The sequence below is a fragment of the Artemia franciscana genome, unplaced genomic scaffold, assembly GCF_032884065.1.
Source record: "Artemia franciscana unplaced genomic scaffold, ASM3288406v1 Scaffold_1393, whole genome shotgun sequence".
NCBI classification, from domain to species: Eukaryota; Metazoa; Arthropoda; class Branchiopoda; order Anostraca; family Artemiidae; genus Artemia; species Artemia franciscana.
In genome coordinates this window covers 42732-57407 of record NW_027062810.1, presented here as the reverse complement: position 1 = coordinate 57407, position 14676 = coordinate 42732, and the positions used below count along the sequence as shown (strand labels likewise).

Here is a 14676-nt window from a genome sequence, read left to right as displayed (position 1 = left end):
GGGGGGAGGGGTTCAGCGATTTTTGCGAGTTTGGTGCTCCTCGACGTGCTAAGACGATAAAAATTGGTAGGCGTGTTAGGGAGCTGCACAAATTGACTTGATAAAGTCGTTTTCCCAGATTCGACCATCTGGGGGGCTAAAGGGAGATGAAAAATTCGAAAAAATCAGATGTTTATAACTTACGATCGGGTTATCGGATCTTCATGAATTTTGATATTTAGAAGTACATCGTGACTCAGGGCTCTTATTTTAAATCCTGACCGGCATTAAGCCTCTGATTTTCCTTTTGAATCAATTTATTGATTCTTAGAATTTTGTTAGAGCTCATACCATATGAGCTCTTGGCTATTGTTAAATTTTTACTTGAAAGTGGTTTGGTAGGTTTCAATATTAAACAGTTCTTGGTAACGAACCGTAGGTAAGGATTGACGTAGCTCAAAAGTAACCGAAACTCTAACGACAGAATTTTGATACCAATAGGTACATCAAAATAAATGCAAGAAAATTTTCCGTATTTTCGAAAAATGGGTGAAACACCCCCTAATTGTTATAGAATCTTAATGAAAATCGCACCATTAGAGTTAGCATATCAGAGAACCTCAATGTTGAGGTTTGAAGTTTCTATCTGCAAAAATGTGGAATTTATATTTTTTGGCAGAAGAAAGATTATGGATGCTTGTTTATTTGTTTGTTGTTTTTTTTTCTTTTTCCAGGTGTCCTTCCAGGTTTGACCCAGTTGTCCTAGAATATCGTGAAAGGGCTTATTTAAACGGAAATAAAACGTTCTAGTGCCCTTTTTTAAGTGACCAAATAGATTGGAGAGTAATTAGTCCCCCTCCCTACCCCTTTTCCCCCAAAATTGTCCGATAAAAATTTATAGATGGCCATTTTATTCATATAGTTGAAAGATCTAGTAAATATGCCTTTGGATGTAACATAATACAGCCTCATTTGAAAGGTGTTCAAGCTATAAAAATTGCCCATTATTTACCCATAGTATTTATTATTGGTAGGCATACATACATTTTAGGATGAAAAGATGAATTTCCTGCTGTTTTTTTATTCACGGGGACATTTTCAGTGGGAGGCAAGTTTCCACGGGTTGAACTTGTTAAAGAAAATTAAACTCTGGGGGAATTCGCTTGAATATCTATACAATTTTTTTTTATTTCTTGCTTTCTCATTTCCGTCCCAATTTTACGCGTGGAGTTGTTAAGGGTAATTGCCTGGGTAAATTTTCACCAGGATTGAATTGTCTAGAGAATAGCCGAATTAAGAATAGCCGTCTAGCCGAATTAAGGTATCCATTTTGGTTTCTATCAATTTCCCTTACTCAGCAACATAATCTTAGTTTGCTATTTTTAAAATTTTTCTTGTCTTGGTTTTCTAAATTGTTTTTTTTTTGTGCAAATTCTATTTCAGCTTTTCTGTGAAAATGGTACATAGAATTTTAATAATTTTAACACATACTTGAAGAGGATTTTGAAAGGAACAAATTTACTGTTAATTTTCTTCTAATTAATTTAAAAACGATATTTTTATCATTTTATTTGTCTCCACTAGAAGTTTTTACCATCAGTTTTATATTAGAAACTCCTGCACTGTTTTATAATTAGTTTGAATAGACGGGCATAAATACGGTCAGCGTTTCAACTTGTCTTACTGACATGACAAGTGAATGTTTCAACATATTATGAAAATAGGAGTGCTCCGTCAAAATTTTAAATTATGGTCAAAGATTTTGAAAGACGAGAAAGGCCATTAAAGAAGAACTTGGTATAGTTACTTTACAGAAGTGTTTTTTGGAAGATGGTAAAGAATTGAAATAAAAGAGGCATTGGCTTGGTTGCTGTGCAGAAGCACCGGGAATAGCTAAAGGAAAGATACAAAATGCTTGGAATACCACGAATTTCAAAACATTTACTTGACTTGAAAGAAACATATTTACAAGAAGAGACTGCAGCAGAACTCCCAAAAATGAAAGTTATAACTGCTGGTAGCAATTTAGAATCGAATAATTAAAAAAAAAAAAAAATCGACGGATGGTCTATGCGCCATATTTTCGAAAGAGCTACGAAGAATTAGTAGTTAAACATATTTATCCACAACTTAGTTCATTTCGCAGTATAAACCTTTCAAAGACCTTAAACTCATTATAGATTTGTGGGGTTTTAGGGGCTTAGGTCCCCATTATTTTAGCGAAATGGCTATCTCAAAAATTTGATTTGGTGGATTTGAGGTTAAGAAGACAGGAGGGCTAGTTGCCCTCCAGTCCCTTTTGATTCTTAAAAAGGGAACTAGAACTTTCAATTTCCAATAGAATGAGCCCCTGACGAATTTATATGATCATTCCTTCCATAAAAACTTTATATGCCCCCAGGTTCCAGGGAGGGGGCTGTGTAAACCCTGTAGTTTTTAATATTTTATCGTGGGTCTATTTTTGAAACCATTATTATGTCAAAAATTTTATCGGACAAATTTGGAAAAAAGAAGGTTCGTTGGGGGGGGGGATCGCTATTTGCCATCAGATTACTTTTCCCTCTATAATTTCAGGCTTTACTTTTTTTTCTATGTTAGTGAATTTCGTTTAATGTTCCTGGTTTTCTTTTGCTTTATAAAAAGTAGAGTTTTAAAAACAATTTGTTAAAAAAACCTGCATATCTGCTAATTTTATGTATTCATATAATATCTTTATATTTACATTTTTACACGTAACTAAAAATAAAAAGTCAGATTTTTCAGATTTACTTACTAAGCTTTACTTTTAATTTTTTCTTTGTCTGTTTAATTTAAATTTTGTTTTAGAAGTTGAAGATGATTTACCACGTGACAGCGAGAAGCCCTTTCATTATCCAAACCATCTTTTGTCACCAAAACCTGAAGATGTTCCTTCGCTTAATTTATCTGGCATTTCAAGACCATGTAAATTTGAATACGACACCCAGGAATCCAAATGTTCTAACAATGAAGGTACATCTAAAACATTGTGTTTTTGGTGATTGAAATGTATTGGATAATATTTTGGACAAAGATAGGACAAAGGGACTTAATCTTAAGATGGAACTTTTGTTTTATCTTAAGTCAATGCTCAGATTTTTGCTTAACTATTTTGTAGTCTTTCTTGAAAATTTTTTTAATTTTCACCTGACAGTGGTTTGTTAAGTTTTGTTATCAAACAGTATATGATAACGAAGGGTAAGGAGCGACCCGGCTCAATTGTAAGCGAAACTCTTAAAACGGAATTTCGATGTCAATAGATACATCAAAAGAATCCGATTTTTTGCTGGTTACAAATATATAAGTTTCATTAAGTTTAGTCTTTCCCATTAAAGGTTACGAGCCTGAAAATTGTTTCGATAATTTAAAAAAAGAAATGGAGATACACCCTCAAAAAGTCATAGAATCCTAATCAAAATCTCACCATCAGATTCATCGTATCAGGATCCCTGTTGTTGAGGGTTCTTCACCTGTAGGTGAGGAGTTCTATCTGATAAATGTGAAATTTGTATTTTTTACCAGAAGAAAGATCACAGATGCGTGTTTATTTGTTTATTTTTTGTTTGTTTTTCTTTTCCCAGGGGTGATTTTATCAATCTAATGGTCATAGAATATTGTGAGTGGCCTCATTCAAATGGAAATTAAAAGTTCTAATGCCATTTTTAATTGACCTAAAAAGATTGGAGGACAACTAAGCCCCTTTCCCTACCACTTTTCCCTCGATAAAATCCGATAGAAATTTTGAGATATCTATGATAAAACATACTATAATGATCTGATAAAACACAGAACTATAATGATAAAACGACGAGGATTGTTGAGGTACAGCTTGTAAATTTTTTTAATATTATAGTACACGATTCAAAAAATCATTCTAACTGAAATCATTGAACAAAGAATTGATTTAGGTTCAGTTCTTGGACAGAATTTTTCGCTCTTTTGGATGGAGAAGAGATGCTGAAGAAATATGTTGTTTTTGGCCTTTCCAGTTATTTTGTTTCACGTCTTTGTATGGCTTCTTTTTTGAAAAAAATTCTTTAAATTGCAGTTTAGTATACTTTTCTTAATGATAAATATAATTACAAAAAGGGAGCATCATTACGTTATATGCATATACAATTAAGAGATCTAACTTTCAAACATATACAGGGCTCCTGAAAGGGGGAGGTGGTACAAGGAGGCCATGTACGAGATCAGGAGATGTTGACAGTTGTAGTAGAAGTGTTGCTATTAGTAATAAAACAGTTTGTGGTAACAAACTGTAGTAAGGAGCGACCCGGCTCAATAGTAAACGAAACTCTAAAAATTGGAATTTTGATGCTAAAAGATACACCAAAAGAATTGTATTTTCATAGTGATTTTAAATATATAAGTTTCATCAAATTTAGTCTTTGTCATCAAAAGCTACGAGCCTGAGAAAATTTACCTTATTTTGGAAAATAGGGGGAAACACACCCTAAAAGTCATAGAATCTTAACGAAATTCACACCATCGCATTCAGCGTATAAGAGAACCCTATAGCATAAAATTTCAAGCTCCTATCTACAAAAATGTGGAATTTCGTATTTTTTGTCAGAAGACACATCACGGGTGCGTGTTCGAATTGGGACAAAACTTAAGATTTAGTACAAAGAGCGAGGTATTAACGGGGGGACAAATCCCCTCATATACATAATAAAAATATAATAATACAAAAGTTTGTTACGTAAGTTAATTCTTTAGTTACGTATATTTCTTACTAATAAAAACGTTCGTTAAAAATTAAAAGTTCTAGTTACCTTTTTAAGTAACCGAAAAATTGGAGGGCAACTAAGCCTCCTTCCCCACCCCTTATTTCTCAAAATCGTCTGATCAAAATTAAGAGAAAGCCATTTACCAAAAAAAGTATTAGTATGCAAATTTCATTTTAATAATTTATGTGCGGAGAGCCAAAATCAAACATGTATTAATTCAAAAACGTTGAGAAATTAAATAAAAAAAGTCGTTTTTTTAACTGAAAGTACGGAGCGACATTAAAACTTAAAACGAACATATATTACTCCGTATATGAAATGGATTTTCCCCTCTGCAATCCCTCGCTCTTTACGCTAAAGTTTGACTCTTTGCCACAATTCTAATTTTTAAAACAATTGAAAACTTCAGCGTAAAGAGCGAGGGTTTGCGGAGGGGAAAACCCATTTCATATACGGAGTAATTTCCGTTCGTTTAAGTTTTTATGTCGCTCCTTACTTTCAGTTAAAAAACAAGTTTTTTTATTTTAATAGCATCAGCAATAGCACTAGTAGTAGTAGCAGTAAAAGCAGTTGTAGTATGCACTTAGTGTTCTTGAGTAAGTCAAACCTCCCCCTCAAAATATCCAACAAGTTTCAATTTATTACCCTACACGTACACTTAAGACATTACTGATAGGCCCCTTTGACAGCTTGCATGCAAGTAGTATGTTTTGATTTAGTTCAAATTTTTTCTCAATATTCTTTAAAACTCACCATAATACCTTTATACCATCTTAGTACCAAAATAGCCTAAAAAGTAGCAGTTGGAGTATTAGAAGTATTGGCGAAGATATGAGTGGCAGTACAATTTAAAAACTAAATTGGATTTCCAGCTAATTTCGACTGGAATCCAAACTGGTCAAAAAAAGTCTAATTTTTATTTGAAATTTTGATTTGTGTGTCAAGTGCACCAAATTATTGAAATTATTTAGGTTTATTTAGTTTTCAGTAGAACAAAAGTAATGGAATTTTTGTTGATAAACATAATAAATAATATTTTTTGAATCTCAAACAATTTTTGTACAGTTTTGTTGTATGTAAATATTGTCTCTTTATCAGTTGAACATCCCTCTCATCATGCCCTGAAAGTATACCTTTGTAGTTGAGCGAACTTTGCAGCAAACCTTGGCACTTTAGCTTTTATCCTTGTCTTTACGGTTCTGGTGCTTTTTGGTTTTGGTCTTATTTAGTTTTGCTGGTGTTTGGTCCTTGGTATGAAAAGAGGATAAACAGAATAGCTAGGTCCCTTTCGAGGACCTTTACAGAATTTTACCTTAGGAGAGACTAATGTTCCGTGGGTGGCAAAGTTTTTGATGAGGCCAAAAATGGGAATGTCTTTGTGCCCTTGGAGGAGAACGATTCTTCTAACTCGTCAGCACCCGTAAAGTATGTTTTTTGCCCATACCCTTCCGTCCTGCTTCAAAAAGAGCTAGGATATTAATTTTATATTGAATCATCTGCTTTATGACTAGTTCTGTCTTAGAGTGTTGGGACATGGTTCTGACGTTCCAGAAGCCAAGTTTAAGCTTTTTCTTAGCAGTCATCAGCATTTTTCATTGCATCAGAATAATTAATTTTAAAAGCTGATATTAGTATCACCACGAGGGAGAGAAGCGGAATCGAAAATAAAATTAATTGTCAAAACATATCGAAAGATATACTGTTTTATCTGTAGACTTCTAAAACACATTGGAAGATTAATTTTTTGTTTTCGGTTTATTGAGGTATAATTTTGTTTTATTTGGGTTTGTTTTCTGTGTAGACTTTTGAAACATATTGAAAGGTGCGTTTTTTTGTATTTTTTTAGTTGTTGATTTTTTGTTTTATTCGTTTTTTTACTCTATAGACTTTTATATTATAGGTCACTTTTCATCACACGTGTCTGGAATGCACTTGCAGGGAATTACGTCACTATTTTTTTCAAAGAATACATCTATGAGTGGTTTCTCAAACGAAGGTGCATTGGAATCTGAAGGAAAAAACTTAGGAAATCAGAAAACTGGTTTGAAAAGTTGCATGCAAAGTGACAAGAATAGAAAATTGGAAAGATATCAAAGAACTCATAAAGAGAAAAAATCATTTAAGTGTGAGATATGTGACAAACTATTTTCTCAAAAGCTGCATTGGAAACAGCATCAAAGGGTACATTCAGGAGAAAAGCCTTTTAAATGTGATGTATGTAAAAAAAGTTTTTCTAAACAGGGCAATTTGAACCAACACCAAAGAGTGCATTCAGGTGAGAAACCGTTTAAATGCGATGTATGTGACAAGACCTTTTCTCAACTTTCACATTTGAAAACACACCAAGGAATGCATACGGGTGAAAAACCATTTAAGTGTAATGTTTGTAACAAGACTTTTTCTCAATCTGCAAGTTTGAACGGACATCAAAGAGTTCATACCGGTGACAAACCGTTTAAATGCGATGTATGTGACAAGACTTTTTCTCAACCTGCAAGTTTGAACCAACACCAAAGAATTCATACTGGTGAGAAACCGTTTAAATGCGATGTTTGTAACAAGACCTTTGCTCATTCTTCAAATTTGAACCATCACCAAAGAGTGCATTCAGGTGAGAAACCGTTTAAATGCGATGTATGTGACAAGACCTTTTCTCAACCTTCACATTTGAAAACACACCAAGGAATGCATACGGGTGAAAAACCATTTAAGTGTAATGTTTGTAACAAGACTTTTTCTCAATCTGCAAGTTTGAACGGACATCAAAGAGTTCATACCGGTGACAAACCGTTTAAATGCGATGTATGTGACAAGACTTTTTCTCAACCTGCAAGTTTGAACCAACACCAAAGAATTCATACTGGTGAGAAACCATTTAAATGTGATGTATGTGACAAGACTTTTTCTCAACCTGCAAGTTTGAACCAACACCAAAGAATTCATACTGGTGAGAAACCGTTTAAATGCGATGTTTGTAACAAAACCTTTGCTCAGTCTTCAAATTTGTACAAACACCAAAGAGTGCATTCAGGTGAGAAACCGTTTAAATGCGATGTATGTGACAAGACGTTTTCTCGCGCTGCAAATTTGAACACACATCAAAGAATTCATACCGGTGACAAACCGTTTAAATGCGATGTATGTGACAAGACTTTTTCTCACCCTGCAAGTTTGAACACACATCAAAGAGTTCATACCGGTGACAAACCGTTTAAATGTGACATATGTGACAAGACCTTTTCTCAACCTGCACATTTGAAAACGCACCAAGGAATGCATACGCGTGAAAAACCATTTATGTGTAATGTTTGTCACAAAACCTTTTCTTATTCATCACATTTGGATAGGCACCAAAGAACGGATTCAGGTGAGAAACCGTTTGAATGCGATGAATGTAAAAAATGCTTTTCTTAACGGGGCTATTTGAACAGGCATCAAAGGGCTCATATCGGTGAGAAACCGGTGTTTTAGTTCAATACTCCCCTCAACATTCTTGAAAGGCTCACCTGAATACCCTTCGTCTTTTTGAAAAGCGAAGTTCAAACATGTATACCTTTCTCAATAACATATACTATGCTTAAACAACGAACTAATTGCCTTACTTATAGCCTTTGTCCTGTGGGGAGGTTGACATCCCTAATACTAGACCTTTCAGCAATGCTGAACAAATTAGCTCTCTTGAAATTTCGGTCGGATTTATCTTCGGAATTACAGGCTTGAGGAGGGGGGGGATTGATTTCCTTTCTTTCACTTTTGACTCTTAAAAAGACACTAAAACTTCCAGTCAAATGAGCTCCATTTGATCCAAAGTTTATGCAACTACCCGTTCCATAAAACCTTATATGTGCTGGGCATAACTTACAACCTTTGCCCACTGACTAGAGGGAGGGGGACTAGCTGCTCTCTATCATGTTTGACTTTTAAAAGGGAACTATAACTATACATTTCAAATCAAATGAGCGTCTTCTAATGTTCACACAATCACCCCTTCCATAAAAATCTTATACGCCGCTTGGGCATAACTTACAACCCTTATCCCCTGACTCTGGGGGATTTTTTTCACCCTAAAGACCTTAATATATGATTTTTGGACTAATTTTGAACAATTGGCTATCTCAAAATTTTTGTTGGATGAATTTGTAGAAAATAAAACTTAGGGGGAGGGGGTGTGCCCCCGATCAGTTTGACTCTCAAAAAGGGAACTAAACATCTGATTTCCAATTAAATGAGCCCCTTTCGGAGTTTATACGACCATTTTCCATAAAAACCTTATTTTCCCTCGGGAATAACTTGTCACTTTCGCGCTTAAGGACTTGGGGGGGGGGCTAGAAAAGTTGATTGGATGTGCTTGGGGAAATGGTGGGTTTGGGAGGGGTGCTTGTTGCCCTCCAATCACTTTCGACTGTTGAAATATGGCACAAGCTCTTTCAATTTCCAATCGAATGTCCTCTCAATTTCCAATCGAATGTCCTCTATTCAAAGTTTCTTCGACAACTCCTTCGATACGAAGTGCCCTGGTCAAGAATAAAAAAATAAATAAATAATACATGGTGCCATCCGCGCTTTTTACTTAGATAGCTCTATTGCGCTGTCTTATGCCAATGTACTGTCTATTCCAAATGCATAAAATTGATTAAATTCAATTTTAACCATCAAAAGCAACAAGTCTAAAAAAAAATTACTTGATAATAGAAAAAAGGCAGAGACCACCCCAAAGAGTGAGTTGGTCTTAATGAAAATAATACCATTAGATTCAGAATATTTAAAAACCCTTCTTTAGAGGTTTGAAGTTCCTCCCACACAAAAATGTGGGATGTCACAGTTTTCTGAACCGAGAGGCCACAGATGCCTGTTCATTTTTATTTAGTTCTTTCACCTATTATGAATGAATTGCGGTGGGTCATAATGCAGATGGGGGAGGGTAGATGCCTAAAAGAGGTACGGTATTAAAAAGATTATAATATCCAAATTGTCTAAATTTCAATTAGGCCTTAGATAAATATAGAAAAGGGGGAGGGGAGGGGTATTAATCTTAGAATACCCTTCATTTAAACAAAGGCCCAAATAAGGAAGTTAATGGGTAATACAGGTTTTATTCGAACAGTTCGTGGTAACGAAATGTAAGTAAGGAGCGACCCGGCTTAAAAGTAACTGAAACTCTAAAGAACGGAATTTTGATACCAAGAAATTTATCAGAAGGATCGGGTTTATATGCTAATATCAAATATATTAGTTTCGTTAAGTTTAGTTTACACATCAAAAGTTACGAGCCTGAGATAAAAGGGGAGAAATACACCCCTAAAATTTATAAACACTAATGAAAATCGCACCATTAGATTCACTGTGTCGGAGAAACTTTCTGTAGAGGTTTCAAAGCTCCTGTCTTTAAAAATGTGGATTTTTTTGCCTGAAGAAAGATCACGGATGAGTGTTTATTTGTTATTGTTTTTGTATCCAGGAGTGATCGTATCAACCCACTGTTTTCTAGAATATCGCGAGAGGGCTCATTCGATCGGAAATTAAAAGTTCTAGTGCCCTTTTTAAGTGACCAAAGGAATTTTGAGGGCAATTTCCCCCCTCCCACGCTATTTTTTTCCCCGTAGTCCCCTATCAAAATTTAACATAGGTATTTTGTTCACCATAGTTGAAAAATCTAATAACTATGACTTTGAAGACGGATTAATCCACCACAGTTTTCGGGGGAAGGGTTGTAAGCTATGAAATCTGAGCGCGGCTTGCATAAAATATTGGTTATTATTAATTATGCAGACGTTTTTAGAGGGGATTTTTTCTGGTGGTGGTGGGGAAAGGACGTGGGAGGATTTTTCCATGAAGTAGGTTTGCATGGCGAAAGGGACATCTCTATGAAGGGGGTGCCAGATTTCCCAGCATTATTCAAAAAACGATCAGAAATTAAATAATGGATTAAGATTAAAATTTATAACAAACAGAAATTATAATGTATGTGAGAGAATTCGCCGCAAGTCTATGCCTCGCTCTTGACGCTAAAGCTCAAATTTTATTCCAATTCTTTTAGAATGGCCCGTGAATCACAAAGGCTGTATAATTAGAATAAATAGCTCTTTTGAAAGGACTAAAAACTTTTGCGTAAAGAGAAATGTATTGACTAGGGAGCGATACCCCTCGTTTACGTAACAATTTATGTTCGTTTTAATTTTTAATGTGACTCATTACTTTCAGTTGAAAAAATTGTTTTGTTTATTTATTTAGTAAAAGCGAGGACGTCCATTGTGGTGGTACCTACCATGTTTCTTGTGCTTGGGCATTATTTGAAGAAGACCAGAACTGAACTTAAAAAAAAATCCACCTGAATAAAAAAGTTTCATCGATATCTCCCTTGTCATCAATTAACTCTTTTGCCTTCAAATTTTGGCTTGATACGTTTGTAAAATCAGTGTGAATGAGAGAAGGGCTGCTTGCCCTCCAATTTCTTGTTACTCTTAGAAAGGGCACCAGAACCTTTAATTTTGAATTGAATTAGCTCCTAGTTATGTCCTTTTGAAAACCTTTTTTTTTTATTTAGTTCGACATCCGCCTAAATATTCACTAAAGTTTGATTTTAATTCAAGTTCTATTAGAATGACCCCTGAATCACAAAGGTCATTTAATTAGAATGAATAGTTCTTTTGAAAGTATTAAAAACTTAAGCGTAAAGATCAAGGTATTGACTAGGGGTGGACTCCCTTATATACGTAATAGTTTATGTTTGTTTTCATTTTTAATATTGCTCCTTACTCTCAGTTGAATAATTTTTTTTGTTTAATAACAGCAATAAATAGTATGTCTGTGCTTTCGGTACACACCATGTTTATTAGGCTTGAATATTATTCGAAAAAGATCAGAGCTTAAATTTAAAATAAACTAAAATTTCAACTGAATAATAAAAAAAATTATCGATGTGTCCCTTGTCATCAATTAGCTCGTCTATTATAGTGACAGCTTCCGTCAACGATACACGCACAAATGGATAAAGAATTAAGACTATCTTGTTATTCGAATGTAGGTCAAAATTTTAGATAAATGGGACTGTGGAATTGGGAATGATGAAGTGGGGATAATTATTGAAATCAATCGATTGTAAATTTGTTTAATTTGGGACCCATTATAGGACTAAGGTCATCCTGGCCCCATTCTGTTACAACTTTGAATATAGATGAATAATGATCATCTATTTTATTATAAAAATTTAATCATGCTCTACTATGTTTAAACTGCTCATATTGTTAAATATATTAGTTTTTGCCTCATTTATTAAAAATGTGTTTTAACTATTGTTTAAAAAAGAAGAAAAATAGGCCTTCACGAGTCAGGACAACAATATTTTCTGATTAAAGTTTTGTTGGTTCTGCACTTTCAAGTGGACGTGTTTTCGTGGTCAGAAATTTCAAACAGATCAGCCTGAAAATAAGTGTTTCGCACTAAAAATCTGCTTTAGGACCTTTTCTATAAAAATCTATTTCCCCTTATAAGCCCATTCCCTCCTCCTCTCATATCAAATAAAAACTTCAAGTTCACTTGATCCCTCAGTCAAATAAAGTTTCAACTGGGTTCCTTGCGCCATAAATGTAATTCTTCGCCAAACCTTAGAGATTGCAAACACGCCCTTTGGACATTCTGGATGCACATAGTGTCCTATGACCTAAATTAGCTTTAACTTTAACTACCCAATTTTCCCTGGAAGGTTAAACTCAATATCTTAGACGATCCTAAGATATCAGATATTTAACTTTAATGGAAGCACATAGTGTCTTTCAATTTAGCTAAAAGTCTCCTCAGCCATCCGTGGAAGTTTAAATTTGATATCTTTAGCCTTTCTTGAGATATTACAATTGCGCTCATATAGCAACAAAGATACATACAGTGTCTGAATGTGGTTCAATATCCCCCACAGCTCTCTAAGTTTCAAATTAATACTTTTAGCCGTTTTTAACATGTTGATGGTGCGCTTTTGACAACCAGGATGCACGTAGTGCCTTTTCATTTTGTTAAAAATCACCCTCAACATTCATTTAATTTTGTGACTTAATGTCATTATCTGTTCCCTGAAAAACTTCACTTTATATCGCTTAGCCGTTTCTAGAAATTCGAAGATATACCCTTTCAAAACCTGGATACACCTGATGCCTTTTGGTGATGTCGCTATCCCCTAAAAATTTCAACCCAATGATATCGGCTGTTCCTGAAATATTCCAGGTGTGCCTTTTGACAAACTGGATGCACATATTTTCTTTTGATTTACTTTGACATTCACCTCAACTTTCTCTATAATCTTCAGCTCCATGCTCTAAGCCATTCCTGAGATACAACCGAGCTAATCTAAATGCATTTAGGGCTTTTTAATTTAGTTCAGTATCCCACTTAACATGCTGTGAAAAATTTTAACATATTGTCATTAGCTATTTTTGAGTATTTGCAGATTGACCCTTTGCACTTTGTATCTTGTGATTTAGTTTAACAGCTTGTCCTATAATATCATCTGAAATTTCTTACCTAATTTAAGCTGTAAATTAAGTACTTATGTAATTGATACATGTATTTGATACCCTTCCTGATACATGTTATGTATTATGGATCCTACCTTTTCACAACTTGGATGTATATGGTGTTCTTAGATTTATATCAGTATCTCCTGAAAGTTTTAACATAATACCGTTCCTAAGATGTGGAAAATATCCCTTTTGACAATCTTGATGCACATTATGATTTTGTTTTCCATGGCAAGAAAGTTTCAACTTCATACCCCGAACTGTTCCTGGTTATTGCAGAAATGCCGTTTTTGCAACATCAAAGCTCAAAGTATTGTCTGGTTTAGTTTAACATTCCCCTAAGCATACCTTAGAAGTTTCCACTTAGTATACCCATTCTTCCCCTGTATATAGTAAACATGTGTTTTTGCGACCAAAATTTATGAAGTATCTGTTGAGACACATGAATATCCCTCTTAGTATTTCCTGAAACTTTCTACTTGATATCCTACTAATCTAGTGACACTGAAAATACCCCCTTTTAACAACCTGGATGCAGGTTTTTCATTGAATTTTTTTTAGCATTCTTCTCAACACTCCATGACAGTTTTAACATGGTAACCTTGGCCGTTCTTCAGTACTGAAAGTACGCCCTTTTGACAATTTGTTTGAAAATGGTGTCTTTTGAATTACTTTTCTACCCTCCTCAACGTTCCCTGGAAGTTTCAACTCTATACCGTCAGCCGTTCGTGAAATATTGCAGATACGCCTTTCTGATAATTCAGAATACGCCCTTCTGCCCTAGATCTAAACTTAATATCCTAAGCCGTACCTGAAATGTCAGTTACTTCTATGAAATGACCGAGTGTTACCATCTCAAGTGACTTAAAATGGGATTATCATATTAACCATATTTTAAAACTCGTAAATACCACGCTTTCTCTCCTTAACAAATTAAAAATCGTCCTAAATCCTATTAGTTGAGAGTCCTAAATCCTATTAGTTGAGAACCTTTCATTTTACGCCCAATCCTTGACTATACCTGTCTGGCTTGGCATCCGGATATTTCCAATTGATTGTCTGATAGGATGGAGGCAGTCCTCAGAAAGTGCTCAATCATTATTTTCAATGAAGGTAAAGTCCTTTATATCTCTTTTTGTCGGAAAGCCAATCAAGTCATCCTAAACGAAAGGAGAACAAAATTTTCTTTGCATTTTGCCAACAACGTCTTCCATAACCTCCCGAAAAATTCCCTTTTCCCTAGTCAATTATTCTCCCTTCGACCTTGCCTCCCTCGGTCTGTTTCAACAAAAATCATCCTTTTGACCCCCAATGAAATTGTCCGCTCAAAGATATAGAAGAACTTTTATACCGAATATAAGAAATAATATTAAATAAATGAGTCCTCCCTTTTTACCTTAAATTATATATTCCCATTTGTAGCTTCTGTTTAGTTTTTT

At 34.6% G+C, this 14676-nt stretch overlaps 1 protein-coding gene across 1 annotated transcript in view; it reads left to right on the top strand.

Annotated features, from left to right (window-relative positions):
• Positions 1–14198, top strand: part of LOC136042506 (zinc finger protein 347-like) — a 52706-nt gene extending 38508 nt beyond the window's left edge. The window contains exons 7-8 of the mRNA XM_065727467.1: positions 2806–2970; positions 6631–14198. Of these exons, the coding sequence (XP_065583539.1) occupies positions 2806–2970; positions 6631–8144 (1679 nt within the window). The 3' untranslated portion in view covers positions 8145–14198. The remainder of the gene's footprint in view (positions 1–2805; positions 2971–6630) is intronic.
• The last annotated feature ends 478 nt before the right edge of the window (positions 14199–14676 follow it).